We start from the raw sequence: 25,427 nt of genomic DNA, 5'->3' as shown, positions 1-25,427 counted from the left end.
AGGGGAGACCAAAGCAACTCAGGATTGGAAGGGTTGGGGGTGGAAAGTGAAAAGGCATCCACAAACTGGATCAATCTAGATCCGAAATAGGGGTCCACAAGATCACTTACGGGGCATGGCAAAGAAGCATTAGAACTTCTATTTTTTTACTTTAAAAATAAGAAAACTTAGGGGGCAGCTAGGTGGCGTAGTGGATAAAGCACCGGCCCTGGAGTCAGGAGTACCTGGCTTCAAATCCGGTCTCAGACACTTAATAATTACCTAGCTGTGTGGCCTTGGGCAAGTCACTTAACCCCATTTGCTTTGCAAAAAAAACCTAAAAAAAATAAGAAAACCATTATGCTGGTATAAAATATTGAAAGATTGGCATCCTATTCCTCTCTTCCCCTTCTACTGTTACCACCTTTTCCCTAAGATTACTTTTCATTTATTTTGTATAGCTCTTGAATGATGAGAGTTGTTTACATGGAGTATCTGTCATTAGAATATGAGCTCACTGAGGGTAGGGATTGTGTTTTTGCTTTATCCACTACGCCACCTAGCTGCACCTAGGGATTGTGTTTTTATATTTTTTTGCATCCTTAACACTGCCTAGCAAATATCAAGTTTGTAGTAGCTGCTTGTTACTAACTGACTGAAGAAGGGCAGTAGAGGAGAAATCAACAATTAGAAAAAAAAGGGAATGATTTAAATTGCAAGCTAAGGAAGAAAAACAATTAGTAAAAGCATAAATGATCGCATAGTACTGATAAATAAAATAATTGTTTTCAAAATATTGAATTTGTATTCTACAATATTCTTACATTGATTTTTATTCCATATACTTTTTTTCTTTTTCTTTTTGGTTTTTGCAAGGCAAATGGGGTTAAGTGGCTTGCCCAAGGCCACACAGCTAGGTAATTATTAAGTGTCTGAGACCGGATTTGAACCCAGGTACTCCTGACTCCAGGGCCTATGCTCTATCCACTGCGCCACCTAGCTGCCCCTTTTAATCCATATACAGTAGTATGTGAATATAATTTTCAATGGATACATATGAGTATGTATGCTACAAGTTGTTTTGCTGATAGGTTCACACAATTTTAAAAGTCTGAGGGTATAAAAGTTTATACCAATTGTTTTCCTGCTCCAGCATAAAGGTGAAAAGTCTAGGGAAGATTTCTGGTCAAAGTGCACCTGAATTGCAGAAGTTATTTATCCTCCTTATGCAAGCAATACTACCAATAGGAGTGTGAATACCAATGAAAGTTGTATGTCTGTCTCCCATAAACCCCAAATGTTAAAAAGTGGATGCTCTGCCAAATAAGGTGCGATGGATCTCATTCTTGTAAGATTTCCTTCATAAATATGGGGTAATCATGGCAGTGTAGCAGGGAATATGATGAATCTGACATTAGGGAGATCTGGACCCAAATTCTGCACCTGATGCTTGCTAGCTTTAAGATTATCAGCTATTCAAGCCTCACTTTTCTTGTTTGTAGAATAGGACCAATAATACCTACCTTCCAAAATGTGTCCTTAAATCTTAACTCAATCTCTTAAATCTTCTTAATTGTAGGAAGTAAAATGGGCAGTTCAGAGAAGAGTTTAACATTTACTCTTTCCTACATCTTCCTTCATCTTATCACAAAGTCAACTAAAAAAAAAAGCCAGCAAGTCAGATGCCTTTAAAGACCTGAAGAGCTATCACATGAAAGAGGAATTAGACATAGTTAATATCTTCCAGAGAAAAGGTCATTAGGAAAAGTACAGGACAGTTGATTGAACACCATGAGGCCTTGGATTCATATCCCACTACTTTCTTCCTGTTTCCCCTTTGGTGAGTCACTTAACCATCTTTTACTTTAGTATACTCAAAGGTAAAGCAAATGATGAACTCAGAATAGATGAACTCAGATTCTTGCCTGTCCTTTATCTTTGATCATAAATTACAGGATGGTCTGGAGTTAGTTAGACTCAGCTTTCTGGGTTCAAATCTTAGCTCAAACATTAAGCTGCATGATCCTGGCCAAGTCACTTCACCTTGTTTGCCTCACTTTCCCCATTTGTAAAATAACCACTCAAGGTATCTCCACCAAGAAAAGCACAAATGGGGTTCATGAAGAATCCTACATGACTATAAATAGTCAACAAAGAAGAAAAAACAATACTAACAGTTGACAAGTTTCTCTCATTCTCCCCAAGAAGCACATGAAAAAATGAACAAATGTTGCTTTAGGAACTTGTAGACTTTCCATCATCATAAGTATTCAAAGAGAAGCTGGATGGTCATCTCTCATGGATATTACAGAATGCATTGATGAATTGTCCTAGATGACTTCTGGGGTTCATTCTGATTTGAAGAGCTTTTGATTCTACTCAGACATAGTTTCTGTCTTCTATGAACTTGTCATATAAGAAGAGAAGTTTGGACATCTCTGAAGGAACCTGGCTGGGGGATGTGGGTCTTTGGCCCATTTTTCATCTTTGAAGAAGAGAACAACTGTGGTCTGAACCTTGAAACTTTATTTCATGGCATTGTCTCACTGGAATTTGCTCAGTCTATTTTATGGTCCAGTCAAATGGTGAAGATAGATTCCACCAAGATCAGAATTTTTCCCAGATTGCTGTGATCTTCACCCATCTTTATTAATTACATGTCTCTTTATTTTGGCATATTCAAGGGCCTGCTGATGCTATGGAAAATGAACCCTGTAATAGGGAGACACACACACACATACACACACACACACACACACACACACACATACACATGAACATGTGCCCATACGGCAACATATTGCGGTTATCATCTTTCCTTTTTTAAATCATACATATTTCATTAAGCTTCATGCAGAGTGTCTTCTGATTTATGGTAATTGTCAACAAAAGCTAAAACACAGGAGATTTTAACCCTGTGTTAGCTAGGAGTTAACTGGTATAAAAATCATATTAAAAAAAAACCAACAACTCCAAGCACCCCACCCTGGAAAGCCCCTGGGACAATGACTCTGGAGAGTTGCTGACTTTTCAAAAAAAAAAATTTGTTGTTTTCTGTGGCAGCATATGCCAGAAGGAACATCTGATACACTGGACACCCCCGTGTTATCCCAGCATGCTCATGGCCTGGAGGCCTTGGAGTGAAACTAATTTCCATATCAAACCCAATTTAGATGAAACGTCTTGGTTAAAAAAAAAAAAGGAAAGAAGAAGCCAGCGCATCAATAGCCCCTTGATTAGATTTTCATCTCCTGAGCAGACAAATATGAATATTTATTACCATGAATGCAGATTTTCCTCTTTCCATTGCTCTGATCTTGAATATTATCCACTGCTAATTTTTATGAAAATTTGGGCAACATAATGTTTTCCTATAAACTGACAGTTCTTGAGATAATCCCGTTATTGTCTAGTTGAAAATGACAGCTTCCGATTATTCATGTGTTAACGAGGGATTAAATATTGTTTTTCATCACCATAATCTAAGATGGACTGGAAATTAAAAATTGAACATTGTATATTAGCGGGGCTTTGAGGACCAGAATTTGTTTGCATTCACTTAGAGGAGATCTGTAAATTAGCACTTTAACAATCAGCCCCTTTTATGTCTCTGGTGAAAGCAAGCATCATAAAACATCACTGACATTTCTAAAATAAATTCATTACTCTACCTGCCGCACACCAAAATGAAAAGGCCTCTATCAGTAAATAACTCATAGAGAGACAACCTTTTGCTAGAGAAATACAATTGTAATACAATTTATATTGTTTCAATGTCAGTATTTTTTTCTTTTTCTAGGCGCATATACACTAGATAATATGACGTGCCACTGCTATTGGATGCTATTGTATCTTTCTTGTCCCCTCCATCCTGGCTACTGGAGGCAAATAGATTCCTCCTACCTTTGATGCAAAGCAACAACATCTCGCCTTTCTCTTTCATTGAGAAAAAAAATTAAACAAAAAAGCATCCTAGCAGGAGATTATTCTTCTGCCCCAAGACAGGATCAGACCTATATGCAAACATAGTCAAATTCTTCCTCCCTGGTACAGTGACAATTTTTTTTCCCCTTTTCACCCCTAAGCAAGATGATAGCAGTAAAGTGAAGTGTATTTCTTCCGTATTCTACTCCTATTTTGCAAGCTGAATCTGGTTGGTTCAGGAATTCAACATTTTCTCAGAATACAGTTTTCCAATCTTTGGTTTGATTTTCTAATTCTGTCATCTTATTTGCAGATCAGATATAAATTTCCCTGATCGAATCAATACAACTTGTTTGTTTTTAATGGACATGAAATCAGTGAGCGTGACTTATTTTTTTTTAACATCAATAGAGCATTTCTGAAACATCCTGAAAAAGACTGAAAAGTTCATTTTCTCAAATTGTCTTCTGGAGCTAAAATCAAAATAAAAGCAAATATCTAATGTACACATGTTGAAGGTCTGTCAGAATCTTATTCTAGTCCTAGGGATAATGTGGAAGTTATTGCTCCACATTTAAGCCAGATGTAAAACTAGGTTCTCTAATTTCTTATCTCTCATTATCTCTTAGATAAAGGTAGACCTGGCCCCAGAAAGGCTGCAGAGGGAAGAATGGAGAAAATTTAGAGAACTTGTTCCTTTCAAGGGAAGAAAGTTAATTCTTAGTTGTTTTATTTTGCCCTCTTCTTTCCCTCAGTGTCGAAACAAAATTGTTATCTAATAACAATTACAATGAAGAATAGACTGGGTACGCAGAAGCCTCTTTAGCCTTTTAAATGCCATCCTAGTCTTTTGTTTTGCAGAAAGAGAAAGTGAAATTTTGCAAATGTAAATGAACTCAAGAGGTACCTGGCCATCAGGGACTTTGCTCACTACTGGGAGCTCCCTGTCTAATGACAGCTTATCCCAAGGACTAGCTTTGTACCTTAGGGCAATTACTTTAACCTCTTTCTGTCTTTCAGTCATTTCATCTGGTAAAGAGGGAAAGATATGCTGACCTCTCTCCCAGGGATGCTTTGAGGATTAGCTAACAAATGACTGTAAAAATGTCATACCAATAGAGAGTCCAACCTAAATGCTAAAATAATAAACCCCAAAGGCCAGGGCTTAGGTTCAAATGCAGAATCCATCAGAGGTGAGAGGGTCATTTGTGCTCACCCAATCCTCTGCCTATCCCTTCTTTTTTTATGTGCAGCTACAGCCATCTCCTAACATTATCATTAGTGTTACCTTTTAGTCATTGTAGTCAGACACCACAATTTTATTATTAAAACAAGCTAAGTGACAGGGATCCAAGCTGACCAACTTCAAAAATACTTGGACAGATCTTGCTAGGCAGGCACTTGGAAATAGTAATAGCTTCATAGTTGAAAAGGAGATAATTCAGTTCAGGGGTTCTCAACCTTGGTGCATGTAAATCCTGGGGCTATGAGAAGCTTGTCAAGGGAATATGGGAATATGTTATTATTAATTAATATTTATAATAATTGCTAATTATTCTATTAAAATATTTCAAAAGTAGTAGCATTAGTGAAAATACTTTGTGAAATGGAGAATGACTTTTATGATACTAAATATATTTTGATGTCTAAAATAAAGTTTTTTTAATGAAAAAATTAACGGTATAATTTCATTCCATATTCAGTTAACTCTGGAATTTATCTCCTTTTCTAATGAATAGGCAGATTTACTAAAAGTCACAAAAGACAATCCTCTCATTTTACAAATGTGAGAACTGGGGACTGGACATGAAATGACCAAACTAAGGTCATATAGGTTTAAATGGCACTTTTGGGTTCTCTGATTCTTTTTTTGGTTAGGTTTTTGAAAGGCAAACAGGGTTAAGTGGCTCGCCCAAGGCATTAATTATTAAGTGTCTGAGACTGGATTTGAACCCAGGTACTCCTGACTCCAGGGCCAGTGCCTTATCCACTATACCACCTAGCCGCCCCTGGGTTCTCTGATTCTTGATTTAATGTACTTAGTGAAACTATTCCATACAACTTGATAAAGGGCAACTTACCACTGATACTGTGGTGATTTTATGACTCAGGACATATATTTAAGGCATCCAAACTCTGCTTCCAGTCAAAATATTTTTAAGGGCCCTCAACATTGCTGATTTCTCATTAAAATAGAAAATTCCATGGAAACAATGTGAAGACTGGCAAATTGCCTTCTGGTGGGGGGGGTGGGGGGAGGGAAGTAAGATTGGGGAAAAATTGTAAAACTCAAAATAATAAAATCTTTAAAAAAATAGAAAATTCCAGGATTTATTCATCCATGTGTCTATCTCATCCTGAAACTGGAAGGATTGAAATTTCTACTTTTATCTTATGACATTTTCTTGCAAGTAGGAACTTCATGACAATAAAATATATTCAAGACCTGTTTTCCCATTTGTGTTACCTAGGGAAATTCTGTTTCTCATTTTAACGTAGACAGGAAAAAAGTAGTTCATTAATTCATTCTCAAATTATTATACATTAAATGGAGACACCAAACATTGGTATTATCTCATAGATATGACTGGTGAAAGAGACTATTAAAGGGGTTGGGCTGTCAAATAACTCAATGACAAAAAAAAAAAAACAGGATAATTTGAAGATTAAATAAGAATTAACTAGCTTGAAGAAAGAAAAATTTCAATTTTCTACTCTATATCAACCTCAACTGAAAACAGGAAAAGCATTAGAAAAACTTTAAGAATATTCAAAATAATAAATATCATACATAGAAGGCACAAGAACATGGCAAACTCTAGTAACTTTTTTCTTATTAATTTTCTGATGCTTATTGTCTAGTTTATAAGATGCCACTCATTTTGGTGTTTTGATGAGTCTGGTATGTATAGTAAGGATCTAACTAATATTAACTTTCAGTTGATTGACACATATTTTAAGTCCTGATTAGGTTCCAAATGGGTCTCTTTTCTTTCTCCCTAGAATGGAAAGTTCCCCTTCATAAGAGAAAAGTCTGATTGTGAGGTAGAGATCAAGGTGATTTTAATACTAGGGGTCAAGTCATGAATTTTCTTTAAAGGGTGAATAAAGGGAACAGCTAGGTGGTACAGTGGATAGAATACCAGCCCTGGAGTCAGGAGAACCTGAGTTCAAATCTAGCCTTAGGTACTTATACTTACTTAGCTGTGTGATCTTAACCCCATTGTCTTGCCCCCCCTCCCCAAATGTGAATAAATCTTACCTAAAGACTACTTAATACATGATGAGTTAGCAGAGTATCAAAGAAACTATTTAACTCAAGTCAGGAAATTTGTATTCATATCTAAGGTTCTGAAACTTAAATTAATTTCAAGACATAAGCAAAGTATTTAATTTCCTGTATCTCACCTTGTCCATCTGTTTGTTGGAGTCAGTAATATAAGTATTGCTTACCTCATTGCATAGGTATGAGGAATGTATTTTTTTATATACATTAAAATGTTGTGTCCTAAATGGAGTCACTATTTATTCAACTCTCTATGATCATAGTAAGTTCTATTTATATTCCAACAAGGATCAGAAATGAACATAAATTTAAAGCTTTTTTAGATTTATTTTTGGTAAACTGTCCAACCCCAATGCACTATGTTTAATTTTGGGTATTATATTTTAGGGAAGGCTGTGACAAGTTGAAAAACATTAAGAGGAAGAGAATTAAGGTGACGAGAGGATCATGCCAAAAGAGGATTATTTGAACTAACATATTATACTAAGTTCAGAAAATAATAATAGCATATAACAAAGAATTTTAAAATTTTAGATTAGCTCATTTCTTACAACAACCCTGTGAGATTGGTGCTAGCATTGTCTATTTTTTTAAACAGAGAAAGAAACTGAATTTGAGAGTGAAGACTGACTTGGAGAGTCACACACAGTGTCTGATGGAAGATTGAAATCCATGTTTAACACTAACTACTATATTACAATATCTTCCAAAAGGTAAGTCTTAGGTTACAGTTTTCAACTTTACCTCTGCTACCTAGAGTTCTTGTGTAGATTGCTTAACCTCTCTTCCTCATCTTCAAAAGGAGAAGGTTAGATTTTTAAGGTCTCTTCCAGCCTTAAATATATGATTTTATGAGTCTAATTTCCCAGTGTTTCTAAATTTTTTTTTTTACTTTCCACATTTCTCGAATTTTGTACAAGTGAAGGTTCATAGAAGCCCTGAAAAAATAGCTTAGTGTTTGCTTAGGGACAGGAGGCAAGTGGGTGAAGTTATAAATGTGTCTTATTTATTCTTCAGTGGCCTTGAGAAGAAAAACAAAACTGGGTTGAAAATAAGGTCACAAGGGACCTAGGCAGCACAGTAGGTAGGGTCTCAAGAAATGATACAGGCAGAAGACCTCAGGTTAGTGGGTTCACTAAAGCAGGAGATACTAGAGGCAGGGGAGTCTAATCAGGAATAGTAAAGTTAGGAAGATGAAGAGTAAAATCAGGGGATGATTATGGCTGTGAAGAGGGAGAAGAAAGAAAATTAGAGGATGATGAAAAATGAAATATGACCTAGTTTTTTGGAGGATAAAAAGAAGGGTGGTCTATTATAGGGTGTTTTAAACTTGTTTTGTGTTTATAGAATTCCTTGGTAGTCTGATGAAACAAAGATTCTGATGAAATTCAGAAGAATTCAGATGGGGCTAATGCCTACCTTACTAAATTCCATTTTTCCCCCTCTGTGCTGAGGAAAAAATGAGTTAATGACAATGAAAATATTTTGAAAAATTCTATACAAAAATATGTATTATCATTATGTACTAACAATATTTACTTTCCTAGAGAAGTTTCACTCAATCAACAGAAACTGGATAACTTAGCTTGATCTAAGAATAAAATATCTCATCTTTTTTCTAAATAGTTATTATTTTTTTGAATTAATAAGTACTTAATTTCTTATTCTCTTACTCCCTCCTACTTAAAAGAAAAAGAAAATTCTTATAACAACAATGAGGTATCACCTCACACCCACCAGATTGGTCAAGATGAGAAAAAGAGAAAATGATTAAGGTTGGAAAGATTATAGGAGAATTGGGACATTGATGTATTGATTGTGGAGTTGTGAATGGACCCAATCTTTCTGGAGAACAATATGGAATAGTGCCAAAAGAGTAGTAAAACTGTTCACACCCTTTGACCCAGCAATTCCAATTCTAGGTCGATATCTAGAAGAAATTTTTAAAAAAGGGAAAAGTCCTACATGTTCCAAAATATTCATAGCAGTTCTTTTTGTAGTGGTAAAGAATTGGAAATTGAGGGGATGCCCATCAACTGGGGAATGGCTAAACAAGTTATGGTACATGAATACTATAGAATATTATTGTTCTATAAGACATCATAAATGGTTGGACTCTAGAGAAGCATGGAATGACTTATGGGATCTGATGCTGAGCAAAGGGAGTAGAACCAGGAAAACAATGTACACATTAACAACAACATTGTGAGATGAATAACCTTGATGGAAGCAGCTCCTCCCAGCAGTTCAGAGAGCTAGGACAACTGTATTAGACCAGCTATGGACAATGTTATCTCCATCCAAAGGAAGAAAAACAAAACAAAACAAAACACACACACACACATATACAAAACAACCCTTCAGAATCTGAAGAACACTTTATAAAATTCTCTTATGTATCTCTTTCCCTTAATCCTAAATCCTCATACCAAAAATAACTAATATGTAAACATATTTATCAAAAATATGTATGTACAATGTTAACCTGCTTGTTCATCTCTGAGGGAAGGGGAGTGGGAATGGAGGGTGGAAGGAAATTTTGTAACTCAAAAGTAGACATGTGCAAATGGATGAAAATAAATATAAAAAAAAGAAAAAAAGAAAAAACTCCCACATCATCCAGATCCACACATGTATGTCTAATTCTGTAATCTGCATCTATCACCTGACAAAAAGTGGAAAGCAAAAGACCCTATCAATCCTAGAGAATCATGGTTGGTCACTGAATTGATTAGTGTTAAATTTTCCAAAGTTTGTCTTAATTTTGTTACTATATAATTGTTCTGAGTCTGCTCACTTCAGTACTTCAGTCCATACAAATTTTTTCAAGTTCTTTTGAAACATTGACTTTTATCATTTAGGGGACAATATTATTCCATTACATTCATATGCCATAATTTAATCAGTTACTTTCCAATTGATGGGCAAATTTAATATACAGGCTTTTTAATATAAAAAAGTTGCTATAAGGACTTTTGAACAAATATATCTTTATGTCTCTTTGGATTATAAATCACATAACTTTACTTAGTTTTGATTTTTGTTGCAGGTAGGCTACTATATATGATTAAGTCAACAGGAAAAAAACTTTAAAATTCTTAAATTTACAATATGTTTCAAACTGAACTTTTCTTCTTAGTTGTTATTATAATAAGTGAACTTAAAGGACCCTACTAAAAAGCTCTGACTCCCTGAATCATTATGAAAAAGAGATAATCAGAATTATAAGGCTGGGTCAGCATATAGGCTATATTTATTTGTTTGTTTGTTTGTTTTTACCAAGCACTAATTTTATTTATTTACATATTTTGACAACAGAAAAGAAAATTCCTTTATTTATTTCAATGCAGTTTCCAGGTAGAGGACATATGGATGACCAAATGCCTTAAGGCCAGAATTTAAGTCTACCAGGTGGGATGTCATATTTGAGAAGTTGAGTCAAAAGAGTCCAACCTCAAGAATGTGCTAAATAACCATTCTTTCAATCTTGTCCCAATGAGCCTGTCACAAGCAGTACCACCTCCCAAAACCCACAGGGTTAAGAGTATCAATAAATATTGGTCCAGGGGTAGCTAGGTGGTACAGTGGAAAGAACACTGGCCCTGGAGTTCATGACCTGAATTCAAATCTGGACTCAGACACTTAATAATTATCTAGTCATGTGACTTGGAAGTGAACTTTAATTTATTATTACTAATATTACAATAATTTTGTCATAAGAGTAAACAGAAACCCCTCCCCCCAGAAGATGAGAAATCTCAAGAATAGTGAGAGAGAAAAAAAATGTACTTCAGTCTGTGTTCATATTCCAATGGCTCTGTCTCTGGGGTGAGTTGCTTTCTTTATCATAAGTCCACCAGAAAAGTTGATTCAATATTTTTCCCACAGTTGCTATTAGTAGCTGTATTTCCCTCCCTCTTTTTCTCCCCACTCTCATTTATTCTATTCATCCTGGCCCTGTCCAAAAGAGTACCCTCTCCCTCCTCTTCTATCACCTATTCCCCTTTCCCTTTCCCAATTCCCCCTTATCCCATCTCTTTCTTCTCATTTTTCTCTAGGGTAAGACACATTTCCTCATCCTATTAAGTGTGTATGTTATTTCCTCTCTGAGCCATTTCTGTTGAGAATGAAGGCTCACTCAACTCCCCCCCTTGCCTTCCCCCATTCCACTTCATTGCAAAAGCTTTTTCTTGACTCTTATGTGAAATTTCTTAGCTTCTTCATCTCCTTTCCCTTCCTCCCAGTACTTTATCACCCATTGACTCCATCTTTTTACTATATTATACCATTATATTCTACTCCTTCCTGTGCCCTGTCTCTATAGCATATAGGCTTTGTAAGAAGAAAGAAAAGGACAGGCTAGAAGAATGGAAGGAGTCTGGACTTGTCCTTGAAGCAAACAAGCATTCTAGTTGTGCTGAATAAGCCTCCAGAAGCTAAGTAGCTCTGAAATAGCTAAGTCAATAAGTCAATCATGAAAGAATGCATTGAAAAGGAAATATCAAAGGTCTTCACAAGAGAGGGAGCAATGACTGAAGAAAATCTGCAAGAATATTCCTTTAATACTGAATACTCCAAACAGTAAGGTCATCGACCTTAGGAGGTTTGACTGGGAGGAGGATAACTTTAGTCCATTCCTACTCAATCCCTTTGAGAGTCACTCAGGAGAAGGTTGAAACTAGGTAGCCAAGCTGGTTCTAGAACTGTTGAATTTAGGACATGTGTAAAAACAAATCTGAACTACTTGAGTTCATGGGGATTTTAATTCATTTGGATTTTATCCCTTTGGCTTCTTTCACAAGTACACAGTCAAGTCATACTCATGTGACTGGCTTCATTAGACCAAATTTATGTGGTTATAGTTCATTAAAATTTAGTAGGATTGGGGATTAAACAGATTTTCTTGATAGTTGGGGTCATCCTCAATTATAACAGTAAATTTGACTTCTGTAAATCAATACAACTTCTTATTACTTAGCTAACTAGAGTGCCAGGGCTAGAAGATAGAGAACATAGAGAGCTTGGAGTTTCTACTCTGGTTTTAGGTGTAGTACAAAATCATAAAGGTAGTCAGCTCTTTGAGAACTATGGAGAGCCTGGAGTTTCCACTCTGGTTTTAAGTTTAGTACAAAATATAGGGGATGACTTTGGAGAACTCATTAATGAACATGGTCAGACCTTTGGGCAACCACATTTTACTGATAGAAAAAATTTATTTTAAATTTATTCTCTTCATTCTTAGTTTACTTTTTAGCTTATCATCCAGGTCTGTCAATTCCACTTGTATAACATCTTTTGCATTCATTTACTTCTCTATTTTCATTAATTTTCTCCTGGTTAAATGCTATAGTCTTCTTACAACAGTTTCTGCTTTGACTTACTTTCCTTTTATACCAGAGCCATAATAATCTTTCTTCTACGTGGATAATGTCATGCTAGTTCTTTGCTTAAAACTTTTCAGTGACTTTCCATTGTCTTCTGAGAAAAGTGTGAGGTATCCAAGACCCCCCCACCCCAATTTGTTAGGATTTCTCAGCTAACCTTTACTATTATTATTCTCCTTTTTATATTCGATGCTACTATCAGGAAGGCAATGGTGCAGTAGATAGAGTCTTGGGGATCAGGAAGGCTCATCTTCCTGAGTTCAAATTTGGCCTCCAACACTTACTGCATGACCTTGGACAAGTCACTTAGCCCTTTTTGCCTTAGTTTCCTCATCTATAAAATGAGCTAGAGAAGGAAATGGTAAACTATTCTAGTATCTTTGCCAAGAAAACCCCAAATGGGATCATGAAGAATCAGATATGAAATGACTGAAAAATTACTCAATTACAAAATTGTTAAAATGAACTTTTATTTTGTTGTCCAAATGTTCACATTTTCCCACCTCTATGTTTTTCAATATGCCTTAAATTTTTCAGTTCTTTTTGTATTGTCTATATTAAATATATAATCAAATGCCACTTTTTACCTTATATTCAGTTGGTAAGAACTTAACTCCTTTTGTCCTCATTTCATATTTTCATTTGTACCTCTCTAGGGTTCTCATCATGCACTATTGCTAAGTATTTACATTTACACTAGAATTTTATGCTCTCTACTAGATTATATTATATTTTCTGAGTTCTTTATCTCATTTTTAGGAAACAAAGTCAGCTGAACAAAAAATATATTTAATATTTATTGAACAAATTAATTTGTGGAAAAAGGTATTAATTATTTCCCCAAAGTCATAAAATGACCAATTAGGCAAAATGGATGTTAACAGCAAAATTCCTGAAAGGATCAGGGGAGGATAAGCCATTTTAATAGTGTTCTTTTCACCTATACATCACCTACTTTAATGAAATAAAAAACAACCAAACCTTGGAGAGAATACGATTAACTAACTGACAATAAAAATCTATTAGGTATGTCTCCTAAGTCTATGATAGTCTGTTCTGCTGGTAGGAGAAGCTCTGGGATAGAGCATTTCAGTGTTACCCTTGTTGTCAGAGTTGGACATAGGAGAAGGAAAGAGAAATAGGAGAAGCATGTGTATTAGTTCTGAAGATAGGACACATGGGTTCAAATTCTGACTCAGACACTCAAAACTATATGAACAGAAACAAGTACTTTTTTTCATTTTTCTAAGCCTTAGTTTCCTGGTCTATAAAAGGGGGATTATGTTACTTGTAATACTTACCTCAAGGGTTATAGTTTTTAAAAAGGGATTCTAGAAATGTTAAAATGGTACAGCCAGGTGGTACAATCCACAGAGAAGCAGCCTTGAAGTCAGGAAGACCCAAGTTCAAAGTCGACCTCAAACGCTTACTGGCTCTGTGATCTCAGGCAAATCAACTAACTTCATTTGTCTCAGTTTCCTCATCTGTATAATTAGCAGGAGAAGGAAGTAGCAAACCACTCCATTACCTTTGCCAAAAAAAGCTCCAAATGGGGTCATGAAGAGTCAAATATAACAAAATAAAAACAAGTATTATAAAATGCTACAGAAATCTAATTACTAAGATTATTGTTCCCAAAAGTATTCTCTAATTTAATGGTTCTAATGAGACCATGACAGCTAAGAGGCAAACTATGGGCCTTCTTCCAAGACTTAGGCTGAGAAAGTCATAGGAACTTGGAGATATGTGGTACTACCTTGAAGTTAAAGGAAGCATGCCCAAATGTAAAGGGCAAATGCCCTAAGGAGTCAAACCAAGCAGCTGAAATTTAGCAAGAATGAGCCCTTTTGCCTCATAACCAAGGTCATCTAACAATCCTGTTCCTATTGACTATCAAACTCCTCAAAGGCTAATAGGTAAGTAAAATCATGAGCAGGTCTTTCTTCCTTCAAGCTCCAGAGATTTTTTTCACTACATGGAGTGAACAAAACAAACAAACCAAATCCTACATTTTTTAGAACTTTTAATTTAGAAAATAAGCATTTATAAGATCTCAGTAATAAAGGATTTCAATCCCCAGGTAGCTCAATCCATACCACATCACAAATCCCCACGTTAAACTATACGAATGTTTACAAAGCTTTTATTTGAAGTCCTACTGTGAAGAGAGATATGCTACCTGTTGAGGCTGTTCATTCCATTTTTAGATAGTGTGAAATCTATAGAATTCTATTAAGTAACTCTGTAGTACAATTTTTAAAAAGGAATACAATAAATGACTGAAAATCACTCCAACCTACTTTCTCCAAAGAATGGAACTTCTTGCTTGTACTTTATTGAAACACAAGAAAAGTTGCTTTTCTCCATTTCTTTTGGGTAATACAATACTGAGATATGAAAAAAATTCCAGAATCAAACAGTAAGCCAAGTCCTCACAACTGACATATACATTACATACATTTATATTAAAAAGGCAGTTGAAAATTGGGGGTGGGGGGCGTGGAGATGCGTGAGCTGTTGTAGCCACAAGGCAGACATTACTTATTTCATTTTACGTGACTATTTACTCTGATGCTGAATAAAAATTGAATTTGTCGCCATAGCAACTGCCACATCACATGGCACTTCTGCTGCCTTTAAATCACAGAAGACTATTGTAAAGACATTCATGAACCAATGTGACATTGGACTCTGTGTACTTTGTATAGCATTTCAAAAGATGCTGTGGTGTAATGAAGCCATATTTAAATGGGTATGTTAAGTGTATTTAATTATATTTCATGTTAATGTTTTCTCTTACTGTGCTTTGTTTTCTGAATATAAGAATTAGACAATGGAAAAGATCAGTTGGTTTGGATTGGAAAGAGGAAGTGTTGTATTGTAAAGGTGAAATGTGGAATGATCATTCATAAGTTAAAATGTAGTATTATAGAGAGTTGAGACCAAAAGAAGGATTATTCAAGATAACCTTTTAACTTTTCATCACGAAACACCCCAAAAGTTAATAAACAAAAGTAAAGAATGCAGTCTAAGTTGTAAGGCTCCAGGAAGAAAAAAACCTACTTAGAAGGTTTCTAACTTTTTAGCAGGCATAACTAAAAGTAAATGGGTTTTTTTAGAAATGGTATTTTGCTCATACTTTGGAGAAAGATGAGATTATCTCAGTCAAAGGATTCCATTTATAAAGAAGCTGGGAAAGTATGTTGCCATAGGCCTGAGATGTCCAACCTGTGCTTCATGGAAATTGGTCATTATGGAATTCCTTGCTGATTTTTCTGATGATGCTAGTTATTATTTCTTCCAAATGAGAGACTTGGCTATATTTCCCTTGAAAATCTGGAGGCTTCTAGCATCTCTTCATAATAAGCCTGTATAAATGGGGAAGAAAGACTCAGAAATAAGGGTTTAAAAAAAAAGCATGCTTAGGTTGAAGATTCCCAAATCTACTTCTATGTAAATCTGTATTTTACAGTGGAGATTTCTTCAAGATTATCTTGTCACCAACTCAAACTGTTAAAATCTGAAGTATGGAATCATCTCCAATAAATAACTGGGTGAATTCCAAAAAAAGAAAGTCCCTTCAAAGAGTTTATCCCCTCTTACTTAATGATTTCTGTTAATGGTACTGCCATTTTCCTTAATTTGAAATCTTATGGTTAATTATGTGATGATGTCTTCTTTTATATCACTTATATTCAGCTTATCATCAAGTCTTTGCCGATCTTTTTTTAAAATTGTTCTTTGAATTCATCTCAGCTTCCCTATTCCTACTGAATCTAGTCTAGGTGAATCCTCTGTCATCTCATTAATCATTTAATATAAAAGAATTTATTACATGTCCAGGCACTATGCTAGATTCTGGGGGTACTAAGAAAAAATGAAGCTCCTCATAGAGTTTTGTTATGGAGGATACAGTTTCTCAGGAGAGACAACATATATAATTCTGGATACTATCAATAGCCTTTGCTTTGGAATGGATATTCTATCAACATTAGTTTCATTATGTTGCACACTATTAAAATGTTTTTAACATACCCCCAATGTTTTACTTCAAGTGATTTTCCCAACTTGTCTTTTAATATCTAGTTCTGTCTAATCCAACTGAATTTAACTTATTCTTCCTTTGCTTCATGCTTTCACACGAACATGTCACAGTCCTTTGCTCATATTTGCTCACAAGTCGTTGCTCATACTCTTCTTGTCTTTTGCCAGTTTCTATTTTAACAATCATTTAAAGTTCATCCCCAGCCCTAACTCTTCAGGAATCCTTCGTTGATTATTTTTGCCTTCACTGACCTTCCTCTCCACTGAATTTTTCATATCATTTTTTTGTTCAAGAATTTTTAAAAAAAATCGTCTTTGTGTTGCTAGTACTAAGGATGGTATCTAGTATGTGATATGTGAGAGGCAATTGATAAGCACTTTTAAAGTTTAATTGCCCCAGTCTACAAGATTTATGATGAGGTATCATTGAGTTTCTTCAGGATTTTAAAATATTCTGTAAAATGTGATTTAAAGTATGTGACTGGGTCATAATAATTCTAGAGGTATCATCTGATCCTAGAATTTAGTCTGAAGAGAGGAGATGTTCTCTATCACCAAGCTGTTACATCATGACTTTAGTCTGGTAGATTTACTTCAAATATTCCATTTCTACATTCAAGAGCTATCTATACAATTCTTTGAAAGGTGTAACCAAGTGACAATGAGTTGTTTTTGTTCAGTGGTTTCAACTCCAAGATATAAACCTTCCTTTAAATTTAAATGGTGATTGCTAATGTCCCTGTAGATTTATAAACATTAAATTTCATTTATTTATAAGTAGCATTTCTTTAGTAAACTTAAATAACTTCAAATAAACATTATATTTAAAGCATATACTTGAAAGCAATTAGAACTAAAGATACATTTATTTATCTTAATTATTTTTCATTAGCCTTAACTTTTATGTTAACTTTTTACTACACAACCAATCATACAAATGAGGATGCTCCTTTACAATTCACTTTGGATTTTATCTTGCTAACAAAATTCTCCTTATTTTTGCTTGGCTCTCTGGGTTATTAAGGCTAGCTTAATATCAGTGTCTCATTTGCTTTTCTTCTAGCTGAAGACTGCACAATCTTATGAACTTTTCAGCATTTTACTTGGTATAGCAGGAAACCACAGAGATACAGGAGATATTATCCATATCCTCAAAAGAGTTTTTTTAAGTTCACAATAATATCTTGCATTTATATAGAACTTTAAGATTTGCAAAGTACTTTGCAGGTGTCATTTCATTTTTTCTTCCTAAAGACCTCTCTCTCTGAGTCACCTAAAGAATTGCTAATGTGAGAAAGATATACTTCCTCTTCTCCTCTCCTCTCCTTTTTCCCCCCTCTCTCCCTCTCCTAGCATATATTTTTTTCAGGTTTTTGCAAGGCAAATGGGGTTAAGTGGCTTGCCCAAGGCCACACAGCTAGGTAATTATTAAGTGTCTGGGACCGGATTTGAACCCAGGTACTCCTGACTCCAGGGCCGGTGCTTTATCCACTGCGCCACCTAGCTGCCCCTCCTAGTATATATTTTCCTTATGGTTTCCTTATATAAGAAGAGAAGCAAAATGTTTCCCTGCATCAGAAAAAATAAAATCTTCAGGTCTCTTTGAGCAACTCAAGGAGACAGTTCTATATTTTTTCTTTGATTTTTTATTTGGAAGATACTCTACTTCCCTGATTTCAGAGATAGAGAATCAAATTGGATCAATTCAGTCATCCTTCTTGGATAGAGTAAATCATATAGCTCAATAATAGCTCCCTCATCATTCCAGTAGCTTTCTGGACCATAATGTCCTTCCTATGACACTACTTCCCTACACTCCTGATTATCCTGTGTTTTTTTTTCCCCCTATGATGGCCCAGAAATCTCATCATCCATTAAGTCCCCTCTACCCCTGGATTTCACACACTGGAAGCACCTTTCACCTCAACAGGCTCTCCCTCTGACTGTTGGTTCCACTCAGAACCTCCATTGTAAGGAATAGGCTCAGACTAGCATATCTTCATTCCTTTCCAAGTTGCATTCCTGAATGTCCTCAGCTTTTTCAACACTGCCCTTTCACTTGAGTTCTTTCATCTCTCCCCTTCCCCATCTTGTGTATCATCTTCTCCCATCAGCACATAGACTTCTTGATGATAGGAATTGATTTTCTTTTGGTTTGTATTCCTATTCCTAGGCAGTTATGGGGCTTAGTGGATAGAACTCTATGAATGAGTCAGGACAAACTTTAGATTTGCCCTAAGAGAGACTTTACTAGATATGTGACCCTTAACAAGTCACTTAACCCTGTCTGTCTCAGTTTCTTCTTCTATAAAATGAGTTGGAGAAAGAAATGGCAAACTAACAGGATCTTTGCCAAGAAAAACTCAAATGTGGTCATGACTGAAATGACCAACAACAAATCAGAGTTCTTGGTGTATATATATTCATGTTCAATAAATGCTTTCTGCTGTTTTTGTCTGTGATTTGCATATAATAGTCACACCTCACAAAATTACCCCGATTCATTTAATTTTGCAATAGCATCATTAATATATTTTTACCAGATTCAGATGTAAAGTCACTCACACACATATGTGTAACTGTTCATACATTTGTAACATTATTCCTGAGGCACTCACACTATTACTGCTAAAATAACATTTTCCTAGATGCAATTAGCAAAAATGGTGACTATCACTATGATAAAGAGAAGATTCTTATATAACCTATCAACAAATGGGAGAGAGAGATACAGTCTTTCATTGGGAAGATATGTTTACTTCAAGGGAAGAAGCACATTTCTGTATGTTTCACATTTCATAGTTTTCTCTTTGCTTGTATTAGATAGCGCCAATTCATTCTGATTCTTTATTTGATACAGATTTACCAACCTCAATATCTTATCACTGTGGCACTCCGCTATCGGGACACAAATTCTCCCAAACTCCTCAAAGGGAAAACATTTCCCCAGGTGGAAGAATGACCAATGGCCTCTGTGTGCCTGTACTGAAGTTGCCTAAGTGAAGCTCTTTTTGTCCTTAATAACTGACTTCTGATAATTACTGTTTAAACTGTCATCATTCTTTTCAACAGAGCAGAACACTTGAATAGATTTTTTTTGTATGTAAAATTAAGTTAGTTTTTAAATCTATTCACTGTACAATTCCATTTTGTGAACTAAATTCTCACTTAAAGGCTGTCTACTCTTTCTTTGAATTTGTATACATTATGGAGACCTGATAATTGTAGTGTTAGAAGGAAGCTTATAGACAATCCCTTCTAAAGAATCCACGACAAATGATAATTCAGACTCTTTTTTTAATACTTACTGTAATGGAAGCCTCATTACCTTTCAAGGCAGATGTTTCATTGCTGGGGAGCTTTAATGCATTTAAAATAAACTTTTGAATCAAAGTCTTCTCTGTAACTTTCACTCATTGGGTCTGGTAAATTTAGGAAGTGTGCTCTATGCGACAGGTTTTTTTTAACATTTGAAGATAATTTTCTTGTCTTCTTTTCCAAGCATATTACGCTCAGCTTCTCTAACCATTTATCATATGGTTTCTGGGGTTCTCAACATCTTCCCCTTCCCTCCATAAAGGGCTTAAATTGACTTGGACAGGATCAGATACTACATATCTGAGGTCGAATTTAAACTCAGGTTCTCCTGATTCTAGGGCTGATGCTTTATCTACCATGCTTTCTAGTTGACCCTCTCACCATATTTTGTGGGTTCAATATGTGTCACTAAAGGATTACAGAGAATCACATCACTCTACAAATTCACTAATGAAAGCCAGCCTCAAAGCCAAGAAGACCTAGATTCAAGTCTTTCCTTAGTTATATAACTATCTTATGACTCTGGGTAATTCACTTAATTACCTAACATTCTAAACACATCTTTAAGTTGCCTCTATATGTTTCAAAGGGGATACCCATCTGAGCTGTTAGAAGGAATTTACCCACCTGGGAATTTTCTCGACTCACAAAATCATAGGTCTAATTCCTCTCCCTAATAAAATTAGAAAACAATGCTTCACTTTAGAGAACATTTAGAGCATCAGGTACTGGCTTCTTTGATCTAGTTTTTCTTCCAGCATTTTAAAAATACTTCATAATGATTTTCAAATTTATTTTGGTAGAAACATAGATTTATGTAATTTGAATAAAATTATGAATCCTTTCAAAATATCAGAAACCATAGCTTTTGAAAAATGTCAAAACATCAGTAATCTATTTAAAATGTATATATGTGTTCTAATCTATTCGTTTTCCTTAAATTTGTTTTGAGATATTTCCACTCAGCTTAAAAATGTTTTAATTCAGTTATTTGTCATCAGATGTGTGAATCATAAACTCAGAGGAAAGATTCCATTAAGGCTGTAAGATTTCCAGTAATCAAACTCTGCCTTACATTTGACAGTTAGAATTTATTAGGGATATTTATATCAAACAGAATTATTTCTTTAGTCATAATTATGAAAAATCAGAAATGAGAGTATAGAAACAAGGTAAATAAGATTTTTGGAAAAAATTTATTTACTTTACAAAAATTCCCTACCTCTTACCTTTCTATTCTTATTTCTATCCTCTTCCCTCAATACACACACACACACACACACACACACACACACACACACACACACACACACAGTATTTTTTAATGCTTCATGAAATATACAAGGTTTTAACTTGAAATATAAGGGAAAAAACTTCATGGTAAGCAAGAAGTATTCAGATTTGAGATGCCATATGAGAATTCTGAAACTGAATTTCAAACATAATAGAAAAGTTACCTTTTGACAAGAAAAAGTACCATCTGGAAAAGGACAGGAGATCCTGAGAATGAGTCTCCAAATATATGATCAACCAAGAAAACATCTGGACTCTTCTAAGAAGTTTAAGAGCCCCAGGAGGAAGACAGAAGTTGAATCATCAAGAATGTAAGACAAGGGAGATTGTCATTTCATGTCAAAATTTTAATAAGTTAATGGAATTAACACCCATGGGTTGGCTACAGTCCTTTGCTTCTCTTATTATTGCCCCAGATGCCCCCAAGAATGACTCAGTCAATATAAAAAAAGCATAATTTATATCTATGTGAGGATCAGAGAGGGAATCAACTCTATATGCTACTTTGATATTTAGTTGAGTGTCTTGTGAACTGCAGCATGAAACCAACTTCATGGAAACATAACATCAGGGGAATTTACTCTGTTTTTGCTCTTGCCATAATGTCCCTTTCATTACAGGTTGTGTCGTATGGGCATGGAGCCCTTTCAGAAGGGAACCACTGTATGCTTAGTTGCTCTACAAATGGAATGAGGGAGATTTTTCCATCTCTTTCCCACTGAGTACCCTAAGGTCCTGGAGGGACTTTTATTAACACTTAGGAGATGGTCAGTTAGACATATCAAGTTTATAGGGAGGCAATGTTTATTGACTGTGGCTGAGTTTTCTTGGAATGGCAAAATGAACAAATAGACACGGATTCAGATATTTCTTATTCTAAAATGTGAATTCTAGATGAGGGTACCATAGGGTGTAGATAATGGTGTAAAGATTCCAACAATCTCAGGAAGAAGAAGCCTTTGGGGTAATTTAAATCTCTGTCACACCAGATAATTGCAAACAAACAAGATCGAGAACTGTATTATCACACTAGATGGTCATAGGTCAGATTTAGAGTGATCTTCTTGCCCAGGAGTCAGTCTCTTTTGCAGAGTTATTTCCTATCATACAATAAGTAACCTATGGCTTCAGGAAAATAGTCATGTCATAAATGAAACAGTAAGGACAGCAAAGTATTAAAAAGAGAATAGAAATTAGAGGCATCTTGCTCTTTTATTCTAAGAATTTTGAGACTTGAGTTCTAATTCTCTTTATGTTAGTAAGAAGCCATGACTTTGCATAAACCTATTCAATTCTATAATTTTCCTTTGAAGCTAAATGGAACAATGGATGAAGTGTAGGACTTGGATTCAGAAAAACCTGGGTTCAAATCCTGCCTTATACTAGCTATGGGATCCTAGGTAAATCAATCAGGGTCTGTCTGTCTGTCTGTCTCTCATGTTATTTATTTATTTATTTTTAATTTTACAATTTTCCCCCTATTCTCACTCCCCACCCCCTTAGAAGGAAGTCTGTTAGTCTTTACATTGTTTTTTAGGGAAATCTCTTAACCTCAGTCTCACCTTCCTTATCTGTTAAAAAGAGATAATAAAAGTACCTCTTAGGGTTTTTGTGTGATTAAATGAGACAACAATGCTTTGTAAACCTTAAACTCCTGTATATATTATACTGTAGAATAATGATAGTATATAATATACTATCATTATTATTATTAGTTGTTCTATTTTTTCTATTAGTGACCTACTCTTCATGACCCCATTTGAGGTTTTCTTGGCAAAGATAATGAAGTGGTTTATCATTTCTTTCTCCAGCTTATTTTAAAGATGTGGAAACTGAGGCAAACAGCATATATGACTTGCCTAGGGTCATGCAGCTAGTGGGAATCTTTATATTTTTTATTTTTTGCAAGGCAATGGGGTTAAGTGGCTTGCCCAAGGCCACACAGCTAGGTAATTATTAAGTGTCTGAGGCCGGATTTGAACTCAGGTACTCCTGACTCCAGGGCTGGTGCTCTATCCACTGCACCACCTAGCTGCCCCTAGTGGGAATCTAATGCTGGATTTGAACTCAAGTCCTCCTGACTCCAGGTCAGGTACTCTATCTACTACACCACCTAGATATTCTTACTGTTATAAGTAGTAGTAATAGAAGTAATAACAATAGTAAATAAAATGGAAATAAATCAATCAAATTTTTAAAAAGGGAGATGCAAAAGTGTTTCATAAATTAGTTAACATTCTTAAAATAGTAGGCATATTTACTAGGTTCACAGAAGTGCAAGAAATTAAAATCTGACCTGAAACATAAATAAATTATGCCTCACTGCTGGTCCAGCTAAGAGAGCTGTATGTAGCTAGCTAAGCAGACACATAGAACTCCCAACCTAAATACACTAAAAGTAATTTCCTGAGCCTAACATGGAATCAGATTTAAAATCCAGTAAATTCATAGTTGGGATAGCTAGAATATCTGACCTAGAGTCAGAAAGATTCATCTACCTGAGTTCAATCTGGCCTCAGACTCTTCTAGTTGAGTGACCCTGGCTAAATCTTTTTGCCTCCATTTTCTCATCTATAAAATAAGCTGGAGAAGGAAATGGCACACCACTCCAGTATCTTTGACAAGAAAACTCAAAATAGGATCTCAAAGAATCAGACATGAATGAAAAATGACTGAACAAAGCTCATGACAAGTTTTTTCTATTTGAACTAATTGCCATTAGAAATTTACTTCCCAGCTTTAGTAGTATACATAACTGCTCCTTTCCTGCTACTCTTTTTCTTACTCAGAGGACCAGAGCTTCCACAAAAGATTCATCCCATTTGGTCCAAATACAGTAAGTCAAAGGGTGACCTGAGAACAACTGCATGATTGGGTTAATAAGCATGGCTTTCACCTGGATCCATTTGTGTCTGAACCCCTATCACTGGAAAATTGACTTAGCTACAGCACTCTATTCTTCCAGGAGGAATGATTATGCAGAAAAATATATAAAAATCACATTTGATAAGATTGAGGGAGCAGATGTGAGATGGAAAGGGGAAAAGAATTTCGTGAGTTCCCTTCTACCAAAAAGAGAGTCACTTGAATCAAAGTACTTCCATCAGTCACCCTAATCCGCCAAGCTCCTTGGGTCTCATTTCCCTTTGGTCACTGTGCCTTCTGTGTAATACAGACAGCTATTTGGTTCCCCACTGCCTCTTGGCTTATTCCTTTCCACTTATTGGTTGTTGAAGATACAGCATATTGCAAAAAAAAAATGCAGAATGTTGTCAGCTGTCAAATGCTTCATTAATCTAGTCTGAGTTGGAAAGGCACTGAGAAAACACCAAGTACAATAGTATCTGTCAGACCCCTTCAAGCGTTTTTTGAAAAGTTTCTATCAGTCATTTGTTTTACTCTTTTACTGCACTCTGTCCATCGTTTAGCTGCAAAATGGATGTTTTCAAGGTACAATGCACTCTTTCTATAAAGTTGTTCTGAAGAGCGAACAACTTTGCAACCATAAAAACCTTTTTACTTGGGGGTGGGAGGGAAAGAGCAACCAATTAGACGAGATCTTATTTCTACAATCTGAGATGTGACTGGTAAATGACAGATTCATGAAACAAAGCTGGCTACGGAGGGATTGACAGGAGAAGAAGAAACATCCAAACGGGGAGAAATCGGTTTCTTAGTGTTGATCTTCCATTGTGAAAGTCTTGAAACCTAAAATTTCAGATGCTACCCTGAATGGTGGTTTGAGCCCCGCTTCACATACTGGGGCATTACTAAATGTTTCTCTGTAAGAATATTGTAGTTATAAAGTCAGAACCAAGTAGACAAAGGCTTGAACTTACTTGGAGGGTTTTTGTGACAGAAATATGGTTGTGATCATGTTTTTGTATATATTTCATGCATTTTCAAGGGGTATTCCTCTGTAGTTTCCTCTGAGTAGTTTATTCACTAAATGGACCACTTAAATATCAATTAACCTTGATCCAAGATGATTTATTTACTTAAATAATGTAGGTAAAGTAATATTCTACCAAATCTCAAGATATGGTGACCCCATGAAACAATTTAAGAAGAAAATGCATCTTAAAGGCACTGGCCATTCATAAATGAACACTTTTCCTCAGTGAGACATAATGGTAATCTGGCAAAATTTCAAAAGCATCATCATACACCAATTTTGTTTGTATTTGTGCTGCAATCTT

The 25,427-nt window shown here is 35.3% G+C and overlaps 1 protein-coding gene across 1 annotated transcript in view; it reads right to left on the bottom strand.

Annotated features, from left to right (window-relative positions):
- Positions 1 to 917: 917 nt before the first annotated feature.
- The window catches only part of LOC141492675 (receptor-type tyrosine-protein phosphatase N2-like), a 653,431-nt gene continuing 628,921 nt past the window's right edge, over positions 918 to 25,427 (bottom strand). Inside the window, exon 11 of the mRNA XM_074193252.1 lies at positions 918 to 24,936. Coding sequence (XP_074049353.1) covers positions 24,829 to 24,936 — 108 coding nt within the window. The 3' untranslated portion in view covers positions 918 to 24,828. The remainder of the gene's footprint in view (positions 24,937 to 25,427) is intronic.

The sequence above is a fragment of the Macrotis lagotis genome, chromosome 7 (assembly GCF_037893015.1).
Source record: "Macrotis lagotis isolate mMagLag1 chromosome 7, bilby.v1.9.chrom.fasta, whole genome shotgun sequence".
NCBI lineage: Eukaryota > Metazoa > Chordata > Mammalia > Peramelemorphia > Peramelidae > Macrotis > Macrotis lagotis.
This window is presented reverse-complemented; position numbering and strand designations above follow the sequence as displayed.